General features: G+C 32.6%; 3 protein-coding genes, 1 long non-coding RNA gene and 1 pseudogene across 5 annotated transcripts; 3 read left to right on the top strand and 2 right to left on the bottom strand.

Annotated features, from left to right (window-relative positions):
* LOC112418646 (uncharacterized) lies at positions 1-705 on the bottom strand. The gene has a single exon (XM_024775095.1). The coding sequence runs from the start codon at positions 703-705 to the stop codon at positions 1-3; it is 705 nt and encodes a 234-aa protein (XP_024630863.1).
* A 1705-nt stretch (positions 706-2410) lies between these two features.
* On the top strand, positions 2411-6139 carry LOC11408527 (RNA-binding protein 7). Of its 2 annotated transcripts, none has more exons than XM_013614047.3 (5): positions 2411-2564; positions 2819-2866; positions 4600-4811; positions 5237-5429; positions 5589-6139. In XM_013614047.3, exons 2-5 carry the CDS (start codon positions 2833-2835, stop codon positions 5765-5767), a joined length of 618 nt encoding a protein of 205 aa, XP_013469501.1. In that variant the 5' UTR covers positions 2411-2564; positions 2819-2832; the 3' UTR covers positions 5768-6139. The 2 variants fall into 2 exon arrangements, with proteins under 2 accessions (XP_013469501.1, XP_003592001.1); XM_003591953.4 differs by having other exon boundaries at positions 2412-2564; positions 5252-5429; positions 5589-6063.
* Positions 6140-8885: 2746 nt separating this feature from the next.
* On the top strand, positions 8886-9726 carry LOC112418645 (uncharacterized; annotated as a pseudogene).
* A 351-nt stretch (positions 9727-10077) lies between these two features.
* LOC112422534 (uncharacterized) lies at positions 10078-16116 on the bottom strand. The gene is made up of 2 exons (XR_003012888.2): positions 15420-16116; positions 10078-10545 (listed from the first exon to the last, which is right to left on the bottom strand). It is a non-coding gene; the product is annotated as an uncharacterized lncRNA (long non-coding RNA).
* LOC11408526 (probable alkaline/neutral invertase D) lies at positions 16114-20963 on the top strand. The gene is made up of 5 exons (XM_003591951.4): positions 16114-16428; positions 16880-17292; positions 18409-18840; positions 19472-20033; positions 20385-20963. Exons 2-5 carry the CDS (start codon positions 16915-16917, stop codon positions 20678-20680), a joined length of 1668 nt encoding a protein of 555 aa, XP_003591999.1. The 5' UTR covers positions 16114-16428; positions 16880-16914; the 3' UTR covers positions 20681-20963.
* Positions 20964-22570: the final 1607 nt, after the last annotated feature.

Below are 22570 nucleotides of genomic sequence, written 5' to 3'. Positions count from 1 at the left end.
TCATCTGGGACACAAAATGGAACAGGGAACACCTCTATTGCTGAGCTCGCTTCTGACAGGCAAAGAATTTTGTAGAATTCTCCATAGGAGAACCTTATGTCTAGGAATAGTATGAATGGCCCATAATTTTTTCCAAACTTGAGTATCACAGCTGCTAGAAGCAGTAGAGGAAAATTGTTGATCTTGCCATTCTTTAATAGCCTTGTACCCACTTTTCACTGTATAGACACCTGTAGGTTCGTGCATCCACATATATTCATCTATATTAGTAGTATTGATAATGGGGATTTGCTCTATGTGATCCTTATCAATAGGTAGAAAAAGGTTGTTTAAGATCTCAGTGTCCCAACTGAATGAATCCATGTTAATCAGATCCTTAACATGTCTAATGGAAAAAGGTTCCATCTTCTGAGTCAAGATCTTAAATCCATTGTGAAGAGGAACCCAGTTATCCCCCCAAACTTTAGCTGATTCCCCATTACCTATTTTCCAACAGCTTCCCTTTAAAATGACCCAAATGGAATTGTGGATACTTCTCCATGCATAACTAGGATTGCATCCTAGAGGCGCTTGAAGGATATCAGATTGGGGAAAGTATTTAGCCTTGAAACACCTTGAAATGAGGGAATGAGGTTTAGTATGAAATCTCCACACCTGTTTAGCAAGCATAGCCAAGTTAAAATCTCTCAGAGTCTTAAACCCCATACCTCCAACATGTTTAGACTTAAAAGAGTTTATCTTTTTTGGTCCAGTGTATTTTCCTCTTATCACCAGCAGTACCCCACCAAAAGGAGCATACTGCCTTTTCGATTTTAGTGCATAAGCCTTTTGGCAAGAGGAAACAACTCATATAATATGTAGGTATAGCCTGAGCAACTGCCCTAATTAAAACTCCCCTTCCTTCAAAAGAGAGACATTTTTCTTTCCACCCTTTAAGCTTTTTCCATATCTTATCCATGATGAAGTGAAAATCTTGCTCCTTTGACCTCCCAAATTGAGTAGGCATCCCAAGATACTTTTGAATGCTGTCACTAATCTTGATAGGGAGGTAGATTTGAATTTGATGTTTGTAAGTTTGAGAGATATTTGGGCTGAAGATCATTTCTGATTTATCAAGATTTATCTTTTGCCCTGAGATCTCTTGATAATGATTCAGAATATCCATGACAGTTTTGGCCTCATTTGGTTTGGCCCTACAAAAAACAATACTGTCATCAACATATAATAAATGTGAAATTGCTGGAGCATTTGTAGCTATAGAGACACCTTGAATAAGGCCATCCTGCTGAGCCTTGGTAATCATCCCATAGAGGACCTCAACACAAATAATGTACAGATAGGGGGATAAAGGGTCACCTTGCCTAAGTCCTCTTTTGGGATGGAAAGGATCAATAGGTTGACCATTAATAAGGATAGAGAAAGAGACAGTCCTAATACTATGCATGATAATAAGGATGAGTCTGTTAGGAAAACCCATAGCTTTTAGAGTATGCTCAATAAAATCCCACTCAATGCTATCATAAGCTTTGGCTATGTCAAGTTTGATACCCATGTAACCATTGTCTTTCTTTTGAATACCTATTGAGAAACACAACATCTACGCACCTACTTACAAAATATGAGATAAAAAAATAAGGTTAAATATTTTTTTAGTCCCTATAATATATCAACTTTTTATTTTAGTCCCTCTAAAATTTCCATTCCACTTTTAGTCCTCCAAAATATTTTCATTTTCACTTTTGGTCCTCCTTTTAAATAAACTCGTATCTTGTCAAAAAAAATAAATAAACTCGTATGTAGAATTCATATTTTTTAATAAAATTTTGAAGAAAAGTTTATAATATTATAAGAACCTCTCACAATTTTTTTTTCTGTTAACAAAACATGAATTAAATATGAACTTTTATATGTTTGGCGGTTAAAATTCATATTTAATTCATGTTTTTTAAAAAGATTTTGACATACTACATATTTCTGCACAATTTTATTAAAAAAAATGCACGAGTTTGCTTAAAAATATGGACAAAAATTGATGCTTAAAAATTTTATACGGACTAAAAGTTAATCATATTTAATTCATGTTTTTTTAAAAGATATTGACATATTACATATTTCTCCACAATTTTATTTAAAAATACACGAGTTTGCTTAAAAATATGGACAAAAAATGATGATTAAAAATTATATATGGACTAAAAGTTAAATAAAAACTTTAGAAGGATTGAAAAGAAAATTTGATATATTTATAAGAATAAAAAAAATATTGAACCAAAAAATAGTATTGAAAAGTGATAACATGGTAATGAGACCAGACCAGGGAGGGAGATAATGGAAACTTCGTACTTTTTTTTTGTTAAAGGATGAAACTTCGATACGGAAAAAAAGTACGAGATAAAAAAAAAAAAAAAACACTTTCGCAATTACTAAAACACCCATAAGACATTCCAAACCCTAAAACGACAAGTTGAAGTTCCACTGACTCAACTTTGGCCGTAAGAAAGCAAAAGCTCGCCAAAAAACGCCGGCGAAGTTTGTCACCGACCGCCAGAGTCGTGAAATTCCAGGTTTCCTTTCTTATTTTATTTTTTCAAATTTTCTTTCCCCCTCTGCTGGTGCGGCAGCTCGCCTTAGCATGCTATTCCACCGCGACTTACGGTCGCAACCACCATAGCGACCATCAACGCACCAGTAAATTGGGTCGCAGCAGAGCATAGCTCCGCACTGCAATTATGCTATTAAGCGGCGATATTGAAAACATACTATTGAGATTCTCTCTTTATTATTCTTTGCCTCTGATTATCTTCCTGTTTCGAAATAGATCTACATATAACTATGTCTGGTAATTCAAGTTGCACCGTTTACATAGGTAACCTCACTTTTTTCAATTTACTCTTTTTTCTTAGACATACTTAAAATCATTACTCTAGGGGGTTAATTCATTCAATTGTCTTTTAGGTTAATAATAATCATGTTCGAAAATGTGAGAGGTCTAGAGTTGCTTATTTATTTGATTTTTTTTTTTTGTTAATTGTTCACTTTGCTTTTTTCGATTTTTCTCTTCATGCAGTTTTGGAAGGGTATTAATTATAAGATACAGTATGGATTCTAGTCACCATTGGTGATGTTAATTACTAGATAGCATATGAAAATTATCGAGTGGATTTCTGAACATATTAAGAACTCTAGGGGGTTAGTTGAATCAGCATTTTACGACCATTATCAAGATATGTTGCCGACAGGGGAGAGTTTTAAGACTAAAATATATTTGCTGATAAAAAAAATTTGATTTTATTAAATAGAGCCCTGTAAAAACCATGAATTAAAATAAATCACCACTCCCTATTAAATTGCCTGCAGAGATTCTCCAGAAACCAATACAATAACCTTGCCCCATAACATGCTTGCTGGTACCAATCATTTGAGCTTTTGATAATTTATTTCAAGTTAGAAACCACCAGAGTTGTCAAATATCAGCAATGGCAGATATCAGTGGCGTATTTTTAGAAAAACTGATATGGCCAATTTGTGAAGGATGGCAGCGCCATACTTGGATATGGCGACTGCCGCATATGGCGGGCGGTATGTCGGGTTTTTGGCTTTCCGTAATGGTCCGCCATCTGCTATCGATAATATTGGAAACCACCACATAGGAGAACAGGAAACATAGCACACTGGCCGTAATTGTTTCAATAGAAATAACTTTTTATTAGAGGCGAAAGAGGGTAAGTACTGTAGGTATTGAGAAATGTGAAATATCTATATGTATTCAGTTTTTAGGTGAAGATCAATAGATCATTAACCAATTGGATTTTGCTAAAGCTTTGGTTCAATCTTTGAGCTGTGTGTCAGTGGCACAGTTTTGATGAAAAGTAGAACTGTTGCCTGTCAAATTATCTCCAGACAACAAACATAACATACTGCTCGTAATCATTTTTAATAGAAGTAAAATTTTATTCGAGGGGAAAAAGGGAAAGTACTATAGGTGTAGGATACAATATTCGTTTAAAGAGAAATTTTAAATTTTTATTTATATTTAGTTTACTGGTGGTAAAGATCATTAAGCAAGTAGATTTTGCTGGATCATTTCTCATATCTTTGTGCGGTGTGTTCATGGTATTTTTTTTTAATGAAAAACTATAAGCTTTGCTTGTCAAGAGCCCTCACATTATATTACTCTTTAAATATCTTTTTAACCAGAGATGACTTTATTTATGGAATTATTCTTTAAGTATCCTATAATGTGTTAGATCTCCCTTTATCTCTTTGCTATGTTTACTTCTGTAAAAGATTTTAATGATAGAAATGTTTCTTTGATGAGTATGCTTCTCAATAATGTTTTAGATGATCTGAGATTTTCTACACTGTCGGTGGATTTTATTTCTTTTAATTTTAGTTACACTCAACAGCCCACAACTATATTTTTCTTGCTTTTATAGTACTAAAGTTTCAATTCTTCATAGGGATAGTTGGTTGGAACTTTCATTTGTATATGAACAAATTTAAGGGGTTTGGAATGTACGCGGAGAATGTACACCTCCGTGTACGTAATTTGGTGCATCTACTTTTGGGTTCTGATTTGGTTACTTGTATTTAATTCAGGCAATCTGGATGAGAGGGTGACAGACAGGATATTGTATGATATATTAATTCAAGCTGGACGAGTGGTAGACTTGCACATTCCTAAAGATAAGGAATCTGAAAAACCAAAAGGTTTTGCCTTTGCAGAATATGAAACTGAGGAGATTGCAGACTATGCTGTCAGACTTTTCTCAGGCCTTGTAACACTGTACAAACGAACCCTGAAGTTTGCGGTGCGTTCTTGACATTGATGCTTTCCACGTATTGTGTGACTTACTGATTTGGATAGTTTTTGATCTTTTTAAAAATTGTTGAATATAAAGCTTTGCTGAATAGAGGTTCACAGGCTGAGACATTGGCAATTTTCAATCTTTCTGTGACCTGTTGAAAATATTTTATGCAACACTATTAAACGAAGTTAATAGTTGGATACTTGGATGCATCTTTAAAGTTGAAAGCGGTGCGCACATATACCAACTATAGCGAAAGTTAACAGTGTTGCATAATAGAGCCTGTGAACTTCCAATAATGTAATAAATACAGCTCAGGACACCGTATACCTGGGCTGCATAGGTTTGATTGCAGAATCATGTAATAAATACTATTTTAAATTTTAAATTTCTTTCATGTCATGGTTATTTGTTAATGGCATGCATAGTCTGCTAATAAACAGATATCTGGAAGGGACAAAAATACCCCAAATAGTTCTACAGCTACTACACCCTCGTCAAATTCTTCTCAACGACCAAGGCCTTACCCTGTGCAAATAAATAGTTCAGAAAATTTTCAGCATTCCGCTAGGCAATCAATACCTGACCGATTCTCAGATCGTGCGTTAAATTATTCTCAAGGTAATATTTGTATTACTTGCTTACTTCAATTTCTCTCTAGTCTAAATGTATCGCTTCATTGAAACTTAGTTTAATACTTGCTTAGTTTTTTTTTTTTCTTTTTCTAATTCAATCTAATGCGTATGGATCTCACTTTGGTGGCAACCATTTGGACTATAGTCGGAGAGCTTTTGGGGAGGAACCGTGCAACCAACCAATCTAATGCGTATGGATCTCACTTTGGTGGCAACCATTTGGACCATAGTCGGAGAGCTTTTGGGGAGGAACTGGATAACGCTAGCCGTTCCAGGCCACGCCGCCCTGATACAGTTAGCCCAATCTCTTACCCACCTTACTAATATTTTCAATAGATCTGAGAGATTAAACTTCCATTAAATATTAGTTGGAAGTGAAAGTAGAATGTGGATGCTAGATATTCCATATCTACTGGTGCTTTAAGCAAAGCCATTGTTGTTGTAGTGTACCAAAGTTCTTAGTTATCCAGGTAGGTTGATGCTTTTGTACTAACTGTTTATCATTTCCTTCCTTGTTATTATTGAGGAATACCTCCATGTACTTCTCTAGGTTAAAACTCCATAGTTACAGAAGGTTATTTATTGCCTGTTTAAAGTGGTCGTTTTTGGATTTCACTTAATGACTTGACTGATTGGATCTGAGCAAGTTGTAGCTCTGTTGTTTACTTTATGACATTGAAGTGACATATGTTTCAAGATTCATTATATTCATATGTCAACCACACAGTATGCTAAAGAAATGTTCATGTCAAAAAAAAAGAGAAAAAAGAATGTTAGTCGAGTAGGTAAGAATGTAACTCTTAAAGGCGTGAGATTAGTTGTTCTTGTTGATGTGAACACCTATATGTGTTCACTCAGCTCAAGTTTGTTCTTGCTGGAACGCTGTGTATTTGTGTGTGAATTGAAAAAAACTTGGACGTCCCACATTGGATAGTTTACACTTCACACATAACGCTAGTGTAATTTTTTTTTTTTTAGATAACACAACACTAGTGTGTATATCGTAAAGATGTGCCTTTCATGGGTGTGCCCTTTGGAGTAGGCAGTTTTGTAAATGGATGCTGACGCACTCAACATGACTACTAGACGCACGTCGCCGTTCGGTCGGGCTTAGATTGTGTGGTGTAGTGTATTATTTTTTAATGACCTGAAACATCAAAATTAATTAGTATTTCTTTTTCTTTTCTGAATTTTTGTTTCTGAACATGTTGCCACATGTAAACATTTTGCACGCTTCAACATGTCCTCCTTTAGTCAACTCAACTCCAAATTAATCATTAATGAAACATTGGTGAGGCAAGATCATGCCGTTGGTTCCACAATAGTCAAATGATCTCGACTCTCCAGTTTGGTTGCCTCATTGATTCTTGCACTATATAAGGAGTCATTCACCCTCACTTTTCTTCACACCAGTTATCGAGAACTCTCTCTTATCCTTCATTTGCTCGATGCATTTGAGTCACTTCTCCTCTTTGTTTTTTGTCCCTTCAGAATCAAAGAGTGGTCTTATGACCATAGTCCCTTTCGAGATATTTAATCCCTATGGTTTCTTCATAGGGTAGTCATTGAACCACAACCCTTTGAGTTGTCTCTTTGGAAGTTGGAATGATCATTGTACCATACTTGAGTGGTCTTGGTACCACATTAGAGTGGTCATTGTACCATATTTGAGGATGTGGTTCTAGAACGGATCCTACAGTTCAGTAGGATTCTGATATAGTTGTAGCTGATTTGTTTTATTTTGGAAACGTGTGGTTGCTAGTATGCTTTCACAATTTGGGAAGTGCCATGAAATGTTTAAAGTGAGCCGCCTAATCCGTGATTCATCCCAATAATATATTCGGTAGTTGATTTTATTTATTTATTTATTTTGATCTTTTGCTACTAACCTCCTGTGCCCTTCTTCACCTAAATTTCTATGGCAAAAAGTAACCAGAAGTAATGAAGGAAACAATATGGAAACCAAATTTCTTGTCGTGTTTAGATGAATTGTGTTATATTGGAATGAGTGGTTTATTTATATAAACATAAGCTGTTAAATTGTTTTTTATGATCAAGTTTATTGTTTTAGACTCTGAAATGGATCTCTTCATCAAGAGATTTAACATTGATATATTCTTGTGATTGAATTTGAAGACCTCTAGTTAAGCTCGAAGAAAGTTTTTACCATCTCATTCAAATGGCCTTGGGTATTCCAATATAATAAGGAATTAACCAATTTAATTTATACATAAAAATTCAATAAGTTATAAGGAAAAATAGGTTAAAAAAAGGTTAGGAGCTTAATTGCTTCCATTGAAATATCAGTAGGCCCGTTTCTTTCTCTTTAAGCAATCAAGTGGTTAGATTTCATAACTTTTAAGTAGGAAGAATATGTGGTTCAAACTTTGACTTTGCAAATATTATTTATGGTAACTATCAAGTAAACTATACTTACCAGACTAATTAAGTTCATCTTAGTTCACAGCAAATATGTATTTTTTTTTTTTATATTAAAGGACAGCTTATATACTTTTGTTGGACCCTTTTGCTTCCATTGAGCGATTGCTGCATGAGACAATTGTCCCTCTCACTGTACTATATATGGTCATTTTCAACATCATGTTAAGTAATTACTTGTAATATATCAAAGCCACTATATTTGGATAAGGGTCCTTTAACACTTTAGGGAGTAAACAGGATACACTCTGATATATAAACATACATAATAAATTATGAATAATTAATATTACATATTTTTTTTAGGAATAATTAATATTCCTTTTTGTTTACTGAAGAGTGATTAAGATTTTAGACCTTTTTTTTAATTTTATTAACTACTTACTTTATAGAAGCTTTTAATTTTATTAACAAGGGGGATATACAAAATTGCGTGAATTATAAGGGAATTAAGCTAATGAGTCATACCATGAAGTTATGGGAAAGGGTGATCGAAAGAAGACTAAGAAAGGAGACTCAAGTTACGGATAACCAATTTGGTTTTATGCCTGGGAGGTCGACTATGGAAGCAATCTACTTACTTCGACGCGTGATGGAGCGATATCGGACGGATAAAAAAGACTTGCACTTAGTTTTCATTGATTTGGAAAAGACGTATGATAGAGTACCGAGAGAGATTTTGTGGAAAGCTCTGGAGAAGAAAGGGGTTAGGATTGCCTATATTAGGGCTATCAAGGATATGTATGAGGGAGCTTCGACTAGTGTGAGGACGCACGATGGGACTACCGAAGATTTTCCCATAACAATAGGATTGCACCAAGGGTCAACCCTAAGTCCTTATCTTTTTACTTTAGTTTTGGATGTATTGACGGAACACATCCAAGAGTTAGCACCGAGATGTATGCTTTTTGCAGATGATGTAGTCTTGGTGGGTGAGTCGAGGGAGGAAGTGAACGGGAGGCTAGAGACCTGGAGGTAAGCCTTAGAAGCGTATGGATTCCACTTGAGTAGAAGCAAGACGGAGTATATGGAATGTAACTTCAGCGGAAGGAGAAGTAGATCTACCTTGGAGGTGAAAGTTGGAGATCATATCATACCCCAAGTTACACGGTTTAAATATCTTGGATCCTTCGTACAAAATGACGGAGAAATGGAAGCAGATGTAAGCCATCATATTCAAGCTGGGTGGTTGAAATGGAGAAGAGCCTCAGGTGTTTTGTGCAATAAGAAAGTACCACTTAAGTTGAAAGGAAAGTTCTATCGGACAGCAGTCCGACCGGCGTTGTTGTATGGTACGGAGTGTTGGGCGGTTATGAGTCAACATGAGAATCAAGTAAGTGTAGCAGAGATGAGGATGTTGCGTTGGATGAGTGGTAAGACTAGACATGATAGGATTATGAATGACGCCATTAGAGAGAGAGAGTGGGGGTAGCACCTATAGTAGAAAAATTGATAGAAAATAGGCTTAGATAGTTTGAGCATGTAGAGAGAAGACCCGTAGATGTTGTGGTAAGAAGAGTAGATCAAATGGAGGAGAGTTAAGTTAAAAAAGGTAGAGGAAGACCTAGGAAAACTATTAGAGAAACCATTAGAAATGATTTATATGTCAATGAGTTGGATCCAAATTTGGTGTATGATAGAACACTATGGCGTCATTTGATTCATGTAGCCGACCTCACTTAGTGGGATAAGGCTTAGTTGTTGTTGATATTAAATAATAAGTATCAACCATTAGATCAAATGAAATAAATGGGTGTGATTTGGTGTCAAAATCAATTTAACATTTGGTGACAATTGAGCCTGACTTCATTATTATTAGCAAAAAGTTGGGTGTTGGCATGTAAATCTATTTGGTATTCACCTTTTTCTGTATGAATTTTTGCTGTACATTTATTTTATTATATAATATCTATGTTAGTTTAAAATATTTGTTTTTTTTTTTGTTATAATTTCTATATTATCTAAACTTAATTTTTAAGGTACATAAAAATGTAATAAGAAAACTCTTGCGTTAATATACTTGTAAAATAAGTGTTAATCATTTAGAGTCTCTTGATGGTACATCAACCATTACCATATATATCTTCAGTCATATTAGTTGATGCTATTAGAGGGCCATTCATTAAGATGTAGTTTTTCTTTTATTTTTTTCCTTTCTTTCATGTAACCAAAAAAAAAAAGAGTACAAGAGAAAATTATTTTAAAATAAATTAAATAATGGTACAAATATCATTTTATTTTTATTATTATTACATCACATTTCACGTGCACCAAAGGAACAGTTGCTCGTGAGTCACGATACGATATTTAAAAAAATGGCGTGAGCCTTACCTGAGCAAAGATTCATTGAGAAAGAATTGGGGTCACCTTTGTTGAAGCATTCCGGTCAGGAAGGTACACCATGTGGGGTAGTATTGCCAGCTATTTTAGCCCAATTTTCATGGAAAAAATAATCCTCACGTTTTGTTCCCTTTATAGTTGTCAAGGTCTACCCTTTCTTGGAAATAAAGCTTGTTTTTCCAAGATTTGATTATGCCCTTTATTTAATTCTTACATTTCTCAGAGTCTTTGAAGAATGTAGGGACATATGCTTCCCTTTGAGTCTTTGACAACATTAATTGACTTTAGATGGATAAGAACTCCAACTCGTTGCTGAGTATAATCTTACATTTAAAAAAATAATAATATGCATAATGCATGGTTATTTTTCTAATTTTTCATTGACAATTGTCCTTTAAATTAAACTTAATTAGTTATCAAGGAAGGGGGAACATGGAGAATGAAACATTCGTATGTATGCATGTTTCAAAGAAATATATGATAACCGTATTTGTGACAGAAACACAGTCGAATGATACAAAAAATAATTGCTTTAATTATTAAATTTATATCGAATAAAAAGTATTGCAAGCAACCAAAAAAAAGTATTGCAAGTTTAGGGCGATTACATTTTCTCTCTCTTAATATAATTTTGTCATAGGAATTCAAACTATGATCCCATTAATAAATTTATGAGTGCGACTTCCAATTGATTATTGTCATTTTGTACGTTTATCTATAAAAATAAATAAATAACAAATATGAATTTCAATCTAGATTAGGATTATTCTAAATTTTTATACACGCTTATTTAATCAAATCACACAAAATTATGATTTTTAGAGATAGTTTATTGAGCTAACGGTAAAAGAGTGGTGTCGCGTCATAACATGATTTGATTGTATGCATGTAGATTCACATATTTTTTTTTCTTCATATAAAGGTGTACAAATTAATGACTTATAAAAAATATATTAGAATTAATAACTTAACTATAATGAGTGAGATCTGGTATCATTATATATTTTTTTTTTTAGGGAGCATCATTATAACTTTTTAAAAACAATCACACCCATGTTTTTTCAAAAAATTAAATAAAATAAAAATTTCATCTATTTTTATTTTAAAATCTTCACTCGCTATCCTACAATGTAAATGTGTATACTATTTTTATTTCATTTTCAACATTGGCACACATAATAATTATATAATTTTTGTTTTGAAAGAGTCGTAATTGTATAATTGTAGATATTTTTTTTAGATATTATTATGTTTATGATTCTTCGGTCATTAATGTATAATTTTTAACCTTTACTAAAAAAAAATGTATAATTTTGAACCTAATATTATTATATTTCCAAACAGTAAAAGGTTAAATAAGCAAAAGTTTCTCATACCAAAATTTAGAACTTTTTAAATAAAATATAATTTTTTAAGCGCTTATAACTTAAAAATTCATGTTTAATTCAACTCTCGTAAAAAAAATAAACTTTTGCGAGAGAGATTTCTATGATGTATTGACCATGAATTCAAAAAATATTTCAAAATATAAAAGGATACACATCATCGTTTTACTTAAAAAATGGACCAAAAATATGCTGCCATAAAATATTTGGGAGGACTAACACTTGAAGAAATTTTTTAAAATGATTAAAAATCAAAATTTTAAAATTTTACTGGGACCACAAACTTATTTAACCTAATGAAAAATAAATATTTTGGGTAAAGTTAAATAAATTGAGGGAGTAAATGTTATTAGATAATTAATTAATGCATTGATTAATATACATTCATAAAATAAATAAAAAACTTTTGAAATATTATGTGTTTCATTGATTAATTTATTTTTGATTGAGTGTTTTTTTTTTTTTTTTTTGCAGGTAGTCTAGTGACTATATAATTCACCTTACAAGATGAATAACTGGGGTGTCTGTGGTTCGAACTCTGACCCCTGCATATAATAATGCATTGTCCTACCAGCTGAGTTATACTCACGTGTATTATCCTACCAACTGAGTTATGCTCACGAGATTTTTTTGATTGAATGTTTATTCATTTATATATTGTTTTTAACGATTGATATATTTCATACATACGACTAAGCGAAAAGCCAACAAAAAAGTTTTTATTCCCCTTTTGGGTGATGTTTAGAGTGTTTTATGGTACAAAACTTTGTATATTAGTTTTAGAGACAATTTATGCATTGATATTTCAGTAATTTATTGGTAGCAAATACTTTTTTTTTGAGAGAGAGATATTGGTAGCAAATACTTAAATGCATAACATGTGACACTTAACTTAACCAGAAGCCATCAAAGATTGTTTAGCATTTTTCTACTCTTGGGAGGATATACCTCTTGAGCGTTTATGGGGAAAAAAAATATTATATATGATGTCTAAGCGACACATTTTGCAATCACTATCTTCATGCAATTTTTTTTTAAAAGCCAAAATAGAATATATTTCTAACAATAAAAACATTTCTTATAGCATAAGTTATATTAAAGAAGAACACAAGAGTCGTGCAAAATATTGTATAAAGTTTTTAAAACATATGTGAGGCTATTTAATTTTGCATTATACAATTAATCGAGCATGGATCCGGTAACATCTACATCAATAGATATGTGAGTTAAAACAGAGAAATAATGAGAAAAAAAGTGAGGTGATGACAAGAGAGAAATATAAATGATGTAGAGGTTGGCAGCAAGGATATAAATCCTAAAAGAAGAGGACGATGACAAACTAAAAAAAATGAAGTGTATATATCAAAAAGATATATTAAGTTTGTAGTGTAGCTCCTCTCCACATGTAGAGGTTGAGGTTCCATTATAAACCTAACCAATATTATTTAGGTCAAATAAGTTTTTGTTTTTTTTAAGTCTATCCAAAGAGTTTTAACAACTTTTGGTCTCCTAATGTTTTCAACCATTACTTTTGATACTTATTTTTAAATCAACGTATGTGTACTCATCATATTTTTGAATAAATATTTACAAAGATGTTTAAAATATAATTACAATTTATTCCATAAAAAATTATTTTTTAAACAAAATATGAATTTTTAAGTACTAAAATATTAAAAGTTCATATTTTATTAATCCCTTGTTAAAAAATTTAAAATTTTGCAAAAGAGATTTGTATAATTTATTAAACACATGACGACAAAAAATAATTCAAAATTTCAAATGATACACATGAGTTTACTTAATAGCAGGGATTGAAAAGTCATTACGGAGAACATTTGAGAGACCAAAACTTGTTGTAAATTATAGAGGGACTATAAATAAAATTTGTGTGTTTATAAGGACAAAAAACTTTCCTTTTGATAAGATAGGGATAAAAACTTATTTAACTTATATATATATGGGGTTTGCTAGAACACACCCACTAGTTTTTATGTGGGAGTGTTTTAGCAAAGCAACACATTAAGGTGTATTTAACCACTTTTTAGTTATCCACTTGCTAAAATACTTCTTCTAAAAAATAAGTGGGTGTATCCTAGCAAATGCCTATAGGATTTGCTAGAAGCCTAGAACGCATCCACTTATTTTTGTTAGAAGGTGTGTTATAGCAACATACACCTTAAGGTGTATTTATTAACTTTTTAGTTATAACTTGCTAAAACACTCCGACATAAAAACTAATGAGTGTGTTCTAGCAAATCCCTATATGTATATGTATGTATATATATATATATATATATATATATATATATATATATATATATATATATATATATATATAGACTATTTCTTTAGCTTGTAACGGATTAGAAGACACCAATAAAAAAAATAGTTTAATCCACTTTCCTTTTCTATTGTTTTGTATTAGGCCTATTAGAATTGAGTCCTATTGCTTTTGGTGTTAGGTTGATGTTTTTTTGGGATGGTGGTTTGAGGTTCCTCATGTATACGATAGTGATTTTCACCTTTGGGTGTACATCATATATACGACATCTTGTATTTATCTTTAAAAAAAAATTTAAATAGAACATTTTTCTTTAGAAAAAAATACATTTTTATTTTATTACAGGCCTCTTTTCACTTACAAAGTCGAGTATTCGGATTCGTAGGAACGACTCTGCAACAAGATATGATCTCCACTTACCCTTAGTTTCTACAACATTATCAAAGACAAACTCTCTATCTAGAAAGACAAAGACATTTGGAGTTTTCCAAACAACCTAAAAACAAATCACATGAAATGTATGCAACAAATCACAATAACTCAAGTTCAGTCCATTTCGTAAACGAATTTAATTTTCAACTAAAATTTAACATTTAATTCATAAATTAAGTTCAACAACATTTCGAGACAACTAAAAATTTAATTTTTAACTGATTTAACTCACAAATTAAGTTCCACGAAATAATTGTTAAATTAAATATGAAACTAAGTTTGAACTAGCTCGATTTATTGCCAATATCCCGGCTTTAAGTAAGATTTCAAATATTTTTAAGTCATCAAAAAGAAAAACGTTTTTTTTTTTTGAACAAGAAAAACGTTTTTTTTAGAAAAAAGAAACATCATTCTTTCATTTCTAACTCTTCATAATTGAATCGATGTCATTTGTGTTATTTTGAACTATAAGACAAAAATGTGTTGATTGGCCCGTGTGATAGAAGTATGTAAGTCAATATGAGGGAAAATGCCAGAATGGTTGGTGCTAGAAGCTAAATTTATTTGGTTTGTTTTGTTTTGTTGATAACAAGTTTATTTGTTTTGTAATTCTACTTGAATATTAATTAACCCATTCTTAATTCCCTCCTACAGTTTTGGATGTCAAGGAAATAACCATGGGATATTATATTCTCTGTTCTTGCATCATACAACAAGACATTTAATGGAATACTTCACAATTTTATTTTTGATGATATTCTTCTCATCTAACTCATATCCTCGTCAGCAATTTATTTTCAGAAGATATCAGCAAACATTGTCTCATTTAAAAATATTAGGCATATTTTTTTAAACCATTTTTTATTTTTACTTTTGAAATAGTAAATCTATGAATAGAAATCATTTGTTAAATATTGAATTTTATATCATTCAGTGGAGCATAAATCAACAAGTACTTTTTTTGACGTTGATCAACAAATACTGTTATCACCCTCCTCCAAAAAAAAGAAAAAAAAGAGAGAGACTATTATCACCAATTTGATAAAAACAACTATAACTATCAAATTACTTTTAAAAAGAATATCAAATTCCATACCTCTTCTGACCCAATCCATTACCAAATTAATCTGAAATGGCAGCAGCACTATATTCCTATACCAATTCCCTTTTAAGTCAAAAAGATAAAATCCCTATTCCATTTTTTTTAACCAATATACATACCGATTCCTTATTCAAGCATAGCTTATCATGTTCAAATTTAGAAATACTATAAATACGATTACTAATACGCAATAACCTTTTCCCCCCATTAAAACACGCCTTCTTCATAATAAAATAAAAATCAATAATAAAATGGACAATGACATGCACCATTGTCATGATGCACACCCTAAAACCTTATTAAGAGTGCTTTCTCAAAAGTCAATTTCTTTCCTCCAAATATTTATATCGAAAAAGCTCATTTTTTCTCTCTCTATCTTTAGAAAACATGCGGATCATGGACCGACTAATTCAAGAGATCATTACAAAATATTAAACTTATACCATCGAATAAACTTTTGATGTTTAACTTAAAACCGATATTGTTAAGCTAAACATCTTTGTCCTCCAGATAAGAATTTGTTGGAATTGCAATTGAGTTTTAATTGAAGATGAAAAATACAAGTTGAAATGTAGCTATCGAGGCACATAGAAATAGAATTGATTCGAAATCCACCCCCACCTACCCAATAAATTAATAGCCATTGAATATCCCATAAATAAATATAAATACACACGCTACCTGCACTCTTATTTCCTATATCCAATCCAATTTCGAATATCTCGGAGTAGTAGATAGAAACATTTATATACACCAAACCAAAACGGCGTCGTATTGCCTACGTGGACTCCGCCGGTAACCATAACCGGCTATATCAAGTAAAAACATTTCTACCTCCGTCTTCGCCTATAAATATAACCTTCCCACCTCATTCTCATTTTTTCCCTTCCCCTACTAATTTCTCTCCCATTTTCTCTCCTTTTTCCGGCGATTTCGCCGGCCAACCACCGTCGTTTCAGCCGGAGAGATCTCACTTCGCCGAACCGTTCCATTCCTCCTTCAGGTTCTCTCTCTCTCCTCCGCATCATTTACTTTTTCTCGTATTCTCAGATCTGTATATTTTTCTTCATGCATTAGCGTTTATTCTTACATTGCAGATTCATATTTTCATTTTGTATGCATTTTTTTTCTGTGATTTATTCGGATATTGTTTTCTTTGGATCTTGATCTGTTTATTTATTTTCCTTTAATGCGCCATTTCTTTATTTTTGTTCGTTTTAAAATGTTTGGTGATGAAATTGACATGAGTTAAAGGTGATGATATTTGAGAGAAATTTTTGTTTCCATTTGTAGAGCTTAATCAATAATAAGGATTACATAATTGTGATGATTGCGACTCGTTATGATTTTGTTTTATTATATATTTGTTTTTTTTGCTATTTTTGGATGTTTATAAATTGTTTGTTTCAGATTTGGATTTGACGCTGGATTGAAATAATTTTTTTTGGATGTAGATAATATCTCTTTCTGATAAAGTAAATTGGAGAGAATGGATGGGCATATGGGAATTAGGAAAGTCGGCTCTCAGTGTTCGATGGCTGAGATGGATGATTTCGATCTCACTCGTTTGCTTGACAGGCCGAGGCTAAACATAGAGAGACAGAGATCATTTGATGAGAGGTCGCTTAGTGAATTGTCTGTTGGTTTTGCAAGGGCTGGGTTAGATAACTATGACAATTACTCGCCTGGAGGAAGATCTGGTTTTAACACCCCTGCTTCATCTGCTCGCAACTCGTTTGAGCCGCATCCAATGGTTGCTGATGCCTGGGAATCTCTCAGGAAATCTCTAGTCCATTTCAGAGGTGCACCTGTTGGCACAATTGCAGCTGTTGATCATCAAGCAGAGGAAGTTCTAAATTACGATCAGGTGAATTTCTTAATCAGTACTAAAATTCAATATTCTGATTTGGATATAATTTTACTCCATATACTTGGATATGAGTTATGATGTGTGTATGATGTACATTTATCACTGCAAGTTTTCACTGGCCACATGAACCTGAAATATCATATCAAAGGTCTTGTGAAATTCTACCAGACATACAATCTGTGGTAACATGATTGAAATATGATAAGTACGCTCTGACATTCAACATAATCAATTTAAAAATTTCAGGATCCGTTGACACCAAATGTCAAAGTTAACTTTGACACCAGATCTCATCTATTTATTTGTTTAATTAAAAGGCCTCTTTTTGTTCACTTAACCATTACTAGTAATGATGTTCTTTTTAGGAAAAACATATAATTTATTTGCTTAACAGATTTCTTCCCGAAAATTGCTATCTAGTCTCTCTCTTTGCTCACTGACCTCCTCCCCAGAATGATAGCTAATTTTTTTTTTTTTTTTTTTTAATTTAAAGCCCAATGTGAAACCTATGTGTTACTCAAGTATCTATTTGTGTGTTACCAGATTGCTAGGAAAACAATACGAACCTGGTGTCAATATAAAGGGTTAATTCATATATTTATATGCCTGTTACCGGATTGATAGGTAAAAATAATAATAATTTAGCTAACAAAAGAAAGAGACAATTCTTCTTGGAACATGTGAGTTGAGAGCACGTTCCGGATGAGAAACATGCTTAATTCTTATGGATTGATAGCAATGTAGATTGTAGCTGGATGTTTAATCAGGAAAGTCTTTCCTTTAACAAACAACTTGGCCTCTTGACATTTAAAGGTAACAATAAGAATTTTATTTTAATGCTAGTGAAAATTCTACCCTGCAAAGAACAAAACAGGCAATTGAAAACTAAAATATGATAAATAAACACATCCATAACTGTTATAATGATTCATTAAAAGATAAAATTATGATAGATTTTTTTTGCTTGTGAATAATTATTTGTCAAGAGAAGAAACTCTGTAGTTGTTAGTTGTTGCCTCCACAAAGCACAGTGGACCAAATCATTTTACCTTTACACAGTCGTGGACATTGGAGAATGAGCATAATATTTGATGATAAATTTTTCTCTCTTAGGTTTTTGTTCGAGATTTTGTCCCAAGTGCTCTAGCCTTTTTGATGAATGGTGAACCGGAAATAGTAAAAAACTTCTTGTTAAAGACACTACATCTTCAGGGGTGGGAGAAAAGAGTAGATAGGTTTAAACTTGGGGAAGGTGTGATGCCAGCTAGTTTCAAAGTCCTGCATGATGCCGTTAGGAAAACAGATACTCTTATTGCAGATTTTGGCGAAAGTGCAATCGGAAGAGTTGCTCCTGTTGACTCTGGATTCTGGTGGATCATTTTGCTTCGTGCTTACACAAAATCTACAGGGGACTTAACTCTGTCTGAATCTGATAGTTGTCAAAAAGGAATGAAGCTTATATTGACTTTATGCTTGTCAGAGGGGTTTGACACATTTCCAACTCTGCTTTGTGCTGATGGATGCTGCATGATTGATAGAAGAATGGTAAGGCATAATTTTCAATTGTTTCACAGTATGTAATATGTTCTTATTTCCAACATTATCTAGTTATTAGGATGGTGCTTGTTGCATTCTATTGTTTATGAAAACATTTTCCAATTTATGGTTCAAGGTTATACAAATGCAATTACTTTTGTAACTTGTTACTAGTCTTGCTCTTATTCAACTACGGGCCTGTTTGGATAAACAAATTGTTTGGAGCTTATAGCACAAGTGCTCATCATGTTTGGATAAGCTTGCATAAGCTATTTTTATAGATTACAAATTCTATTTTATGCTATAAGTTGTTCTTATAGGCTATATTGGAGAACTAATGAAAATAAGTTGAAAAAAGCTTATAAAAACTGTCAAGCTGTTTTCATAAATTCTCCTAAACAATCTCGTAAAACTTATGCCAGTAGAGAAGCTCAAATATGCCAATCCAAACAGGCCATATGTCAAATTCATCTAATGATATGGCAACACATTATTAAGTGATACAAGAAATTTTTTCTATGCACATATAGTTTTAATCTCTTTAATATGTGGTTTCAATTCGAGGAACCGAAGTTCAACTCGTATTTCAGTGATTTTGAAGAACTAGAATACTCTATTGATTGTTTCCTTCTCCTTGCAGGGTGTTTATGGATATCCTATTGAGATTCAAGCACTTTTCTTCATGGCATTGAGAAGTGCTTTGTCCATGCTCAAGCAAGATACTGCTGACGGAAAGGAGTGTGTAGAGCGTGTTGTGAAGCGTTTGCATGCACTAAGTTTTCACATGAGAAGCTACTTTTGGCTTGACTTCCAGCAACTAAATGACATTTATCGGTACAAGACTGAGGAGTACTCACATACTGCAGTAAATAAGTTTAATGTTATTCCGGATTCAATTCCAGAATGGGTGTTTGACTTTATGCCAACACGTGGTGGCTACTTCATTGGAAATGTCAGTCCGGCTCGAATGGATTTTCGATGGTTTGCTTTAGGAAACTGTGTTGCAATTCTTTCTTCTTTAGCAACTCCAGAGCAGTCAATGGCAATCATGGATCTTATTGAAGCTCGTTGGGATGAGTTGGTTGGAGAAATGCCGCTAAAAATTAGTTACCCTGCAATAGAAAGTCACGAGTGGCGAATTGTTACTGGCTGTGATCCCAAAAATACCAGATGGAGTTACCATAATGGAGGATCTTGGCCAGGTTTTCCCTTTCTCTCATCATGCTTAGTTATTCAAAGTTCATTTGACTTGCGGTTTTCTCTGTATAGCTTTTTCATCGCAAAACTTTAATATAGTTTATTGTGGGATATTATACTAAATACACAGTCATTTTTGGTACAGCCAAACAGATTGATAATGCTTACCATACCTCTGATTTTGATCCGAGTTCATGCCTTAACTTTTTCTTTTCCCCCTCATCCTTTCTATGGATAATCTGATTTAAACCATGGTTACTGGTTTATGTTTGATAGAAAAGATTTGCAACATATTTTGTACATAGTTTTGACGTCCTTCTCTAACTTTTCATTTTGTTTCATGCTCTTGAGCGCAGTACTCCTGTGGCTTGTAACAGCTGCTTGCATCAAGACAGGGCGACCACAAATAGCAAGACGTGCAATTGAACTTGCCGAGAGTCGTTTACTGAAGGATGGATGGCCTGAATATTATGATGGTAAACTTGGAAGATATGTTGGGAAACAGGCAAGAAAATACCAAACATGGTCTATTGCGGGTTATTTGGTGGCAAAGATGATGCTGGAGGACCCCTCACACTTGGGGATGATTTCCCTTGAAGAAGACAAGCAGATGAAACCAGTGATTAAAAGATCATCTTCTTGGACTTGCTGAAATATTGGTGATAGATAAATAGTACAAAAAAGAAAGAGAATAGAGAAAACTTAGAAGGTGAGATATTGTTGTTTCTCTCAATACACGGCACTATTCTTTGTGATTTCCTTCTTCGTAGGCCTGATTTGATTGGAAGTTTGGCTTGTGTAAAATAGCTGCTGCTGGCATCATGCTTTTTCCTAATAATCAAAGACATTTCAATTCAGTTCTTGTTTCATTAATTGCATGTTACTCTCCCATTTGTTTCTTGGGATTATAAGAAAAATAATGATTCTTCATTAAATTTAAAGTGTTTTCTGACAATTATCAACAAGGTTTCATGAAATAAAGCTTTGGCTTTCTTTATATACATAATTTTGGTCGAACTTTCACATTGCAAGAAAAAAAAGGTAAAGTATGAAATTTGTTCGCAGTGTGAATCAAGAAATTTAAACGGGATTTTGCTTAACTTCTGCAATTGAACATTCTTGCCGCTTATTCTAACCAAGAATTATGCACATTCACTCCCATAATTAAACTCTTGTGGAAACTTTGAAATGAGCCTAGATAATGAATTTATCATAAAATTTAACTCTTTTGTTGCCATTAGAAATAGAAACGATTGGTAAAAAATAGGAAAAATTACATAATTAGTTCTGTAACTTAATTTTAGGTAACAATTCAGTCCTTTATCTTTTTATTTTCCCATTTTAATCCTTTATGGTCTAAAACGTTAACATTATTATCCTTTTTTACATAAAAATTCCAGAAATTCCATATTATTCATCTTCACATTCAACAAAATTCATATCTTCATCCTAGAAACCTAGATTTTATTATTCTGTCAGAAAATCTTCTTTCTAATAAAGAGGAATTTCAATATATATAGGGGAGTTTGAAGTATTCAACACAATTTTTTGATAATCCATATCATCATCCTGGTCTATATTTTAATGTTAAATTTGTCTTATCATTATCTTTCTAAAATCAAACCTTCTTCACTATTTTAACGTTGTTGGAGTTAGTTTTTCAAAACCTGAGATCTTGGAATATGAGAACAATAACAATGTTGATATGCAACAACCAACATCAATCAACGTCGATTTTGTTTGATTACAAGTAGTAACAACCAACACCAATTCATATATTTGAGTTTTTGTTTATATTTCAGTTTTGGATTTCTTTTTGGGAATAATAGATCGACTCTTTGTAAAATAAGAAGTTGAAGATTTGAGTTACTTTGAAAATATGAGTTTGTTTTGAATATTTAGGTTTTAGATTTGATGAAAATTTGGGTTTATTTCAAGATGAACTCTGAGTATTTGGCTTTTTTTAATGAACTTGAGTTTTTTTTCCCATGAAGATCTGCACTCTGTGACGAGTTTTCTGGATTTATAATTTTTTTTATGCAAAAAGGATGACAATGTTAATATTTTAGAACATAAAGGATTAAAATGGGAAAAAAGAAGATAAATGACTGAATCGATAATTAAAATTAAGTTAGAGGACTAATTACGTAATTTTGCCTAAAAATTAAAATCAAATAGAAAAAGCAACAAATGATCACCCGTAATCCCCTGCCAAAATATAACTATTATGCTGAAACCCCATTAACGAACATAGAAACCCCATTATCCACCTTCTCTACCTATTTGGAAACAAGACAGGTTGTACCTCTCTCTAAAACATCAAAATGAAGGTGCAACTTCAAGGGTTCATGACGAGTATTGAGGATAATCCTAGAAAAAATATTAGCATTACCAAAATTTGCAATGACAAGAACACTGGTGTTGGTTTCTCTGTAAAAGTGTGCAAGAGAGACATTTCAATTAGGACCACAAAGCAAGTGAAGCACATCACTCAAGGAGAGGCCGAAGGGAGGCACTATCACAAAATCCGTCGTTCACAAAG

The sequence above is a fragment of the Medicago truncatula genome, chromosome 1 (genome assembly GCF_003473485.1).
Source record: "Medicago truncatula cultivar Jemalong A17 chromosome 1, MtrunA17r5.0-ANR, whole genome shotgun sequence".
In the NCBI taxonomy this organism is placed as follows: Eukaryota; Viridiplantae; Streptophyta; class Magnoliopsida; order Fabales; family Fabaceae; genus Medicago; species Medicago truncatula.
Note: the sequence above shows the minus strand (reverse complement) of the source record. Positions and strands in the feature narration are given on the sequence as shown.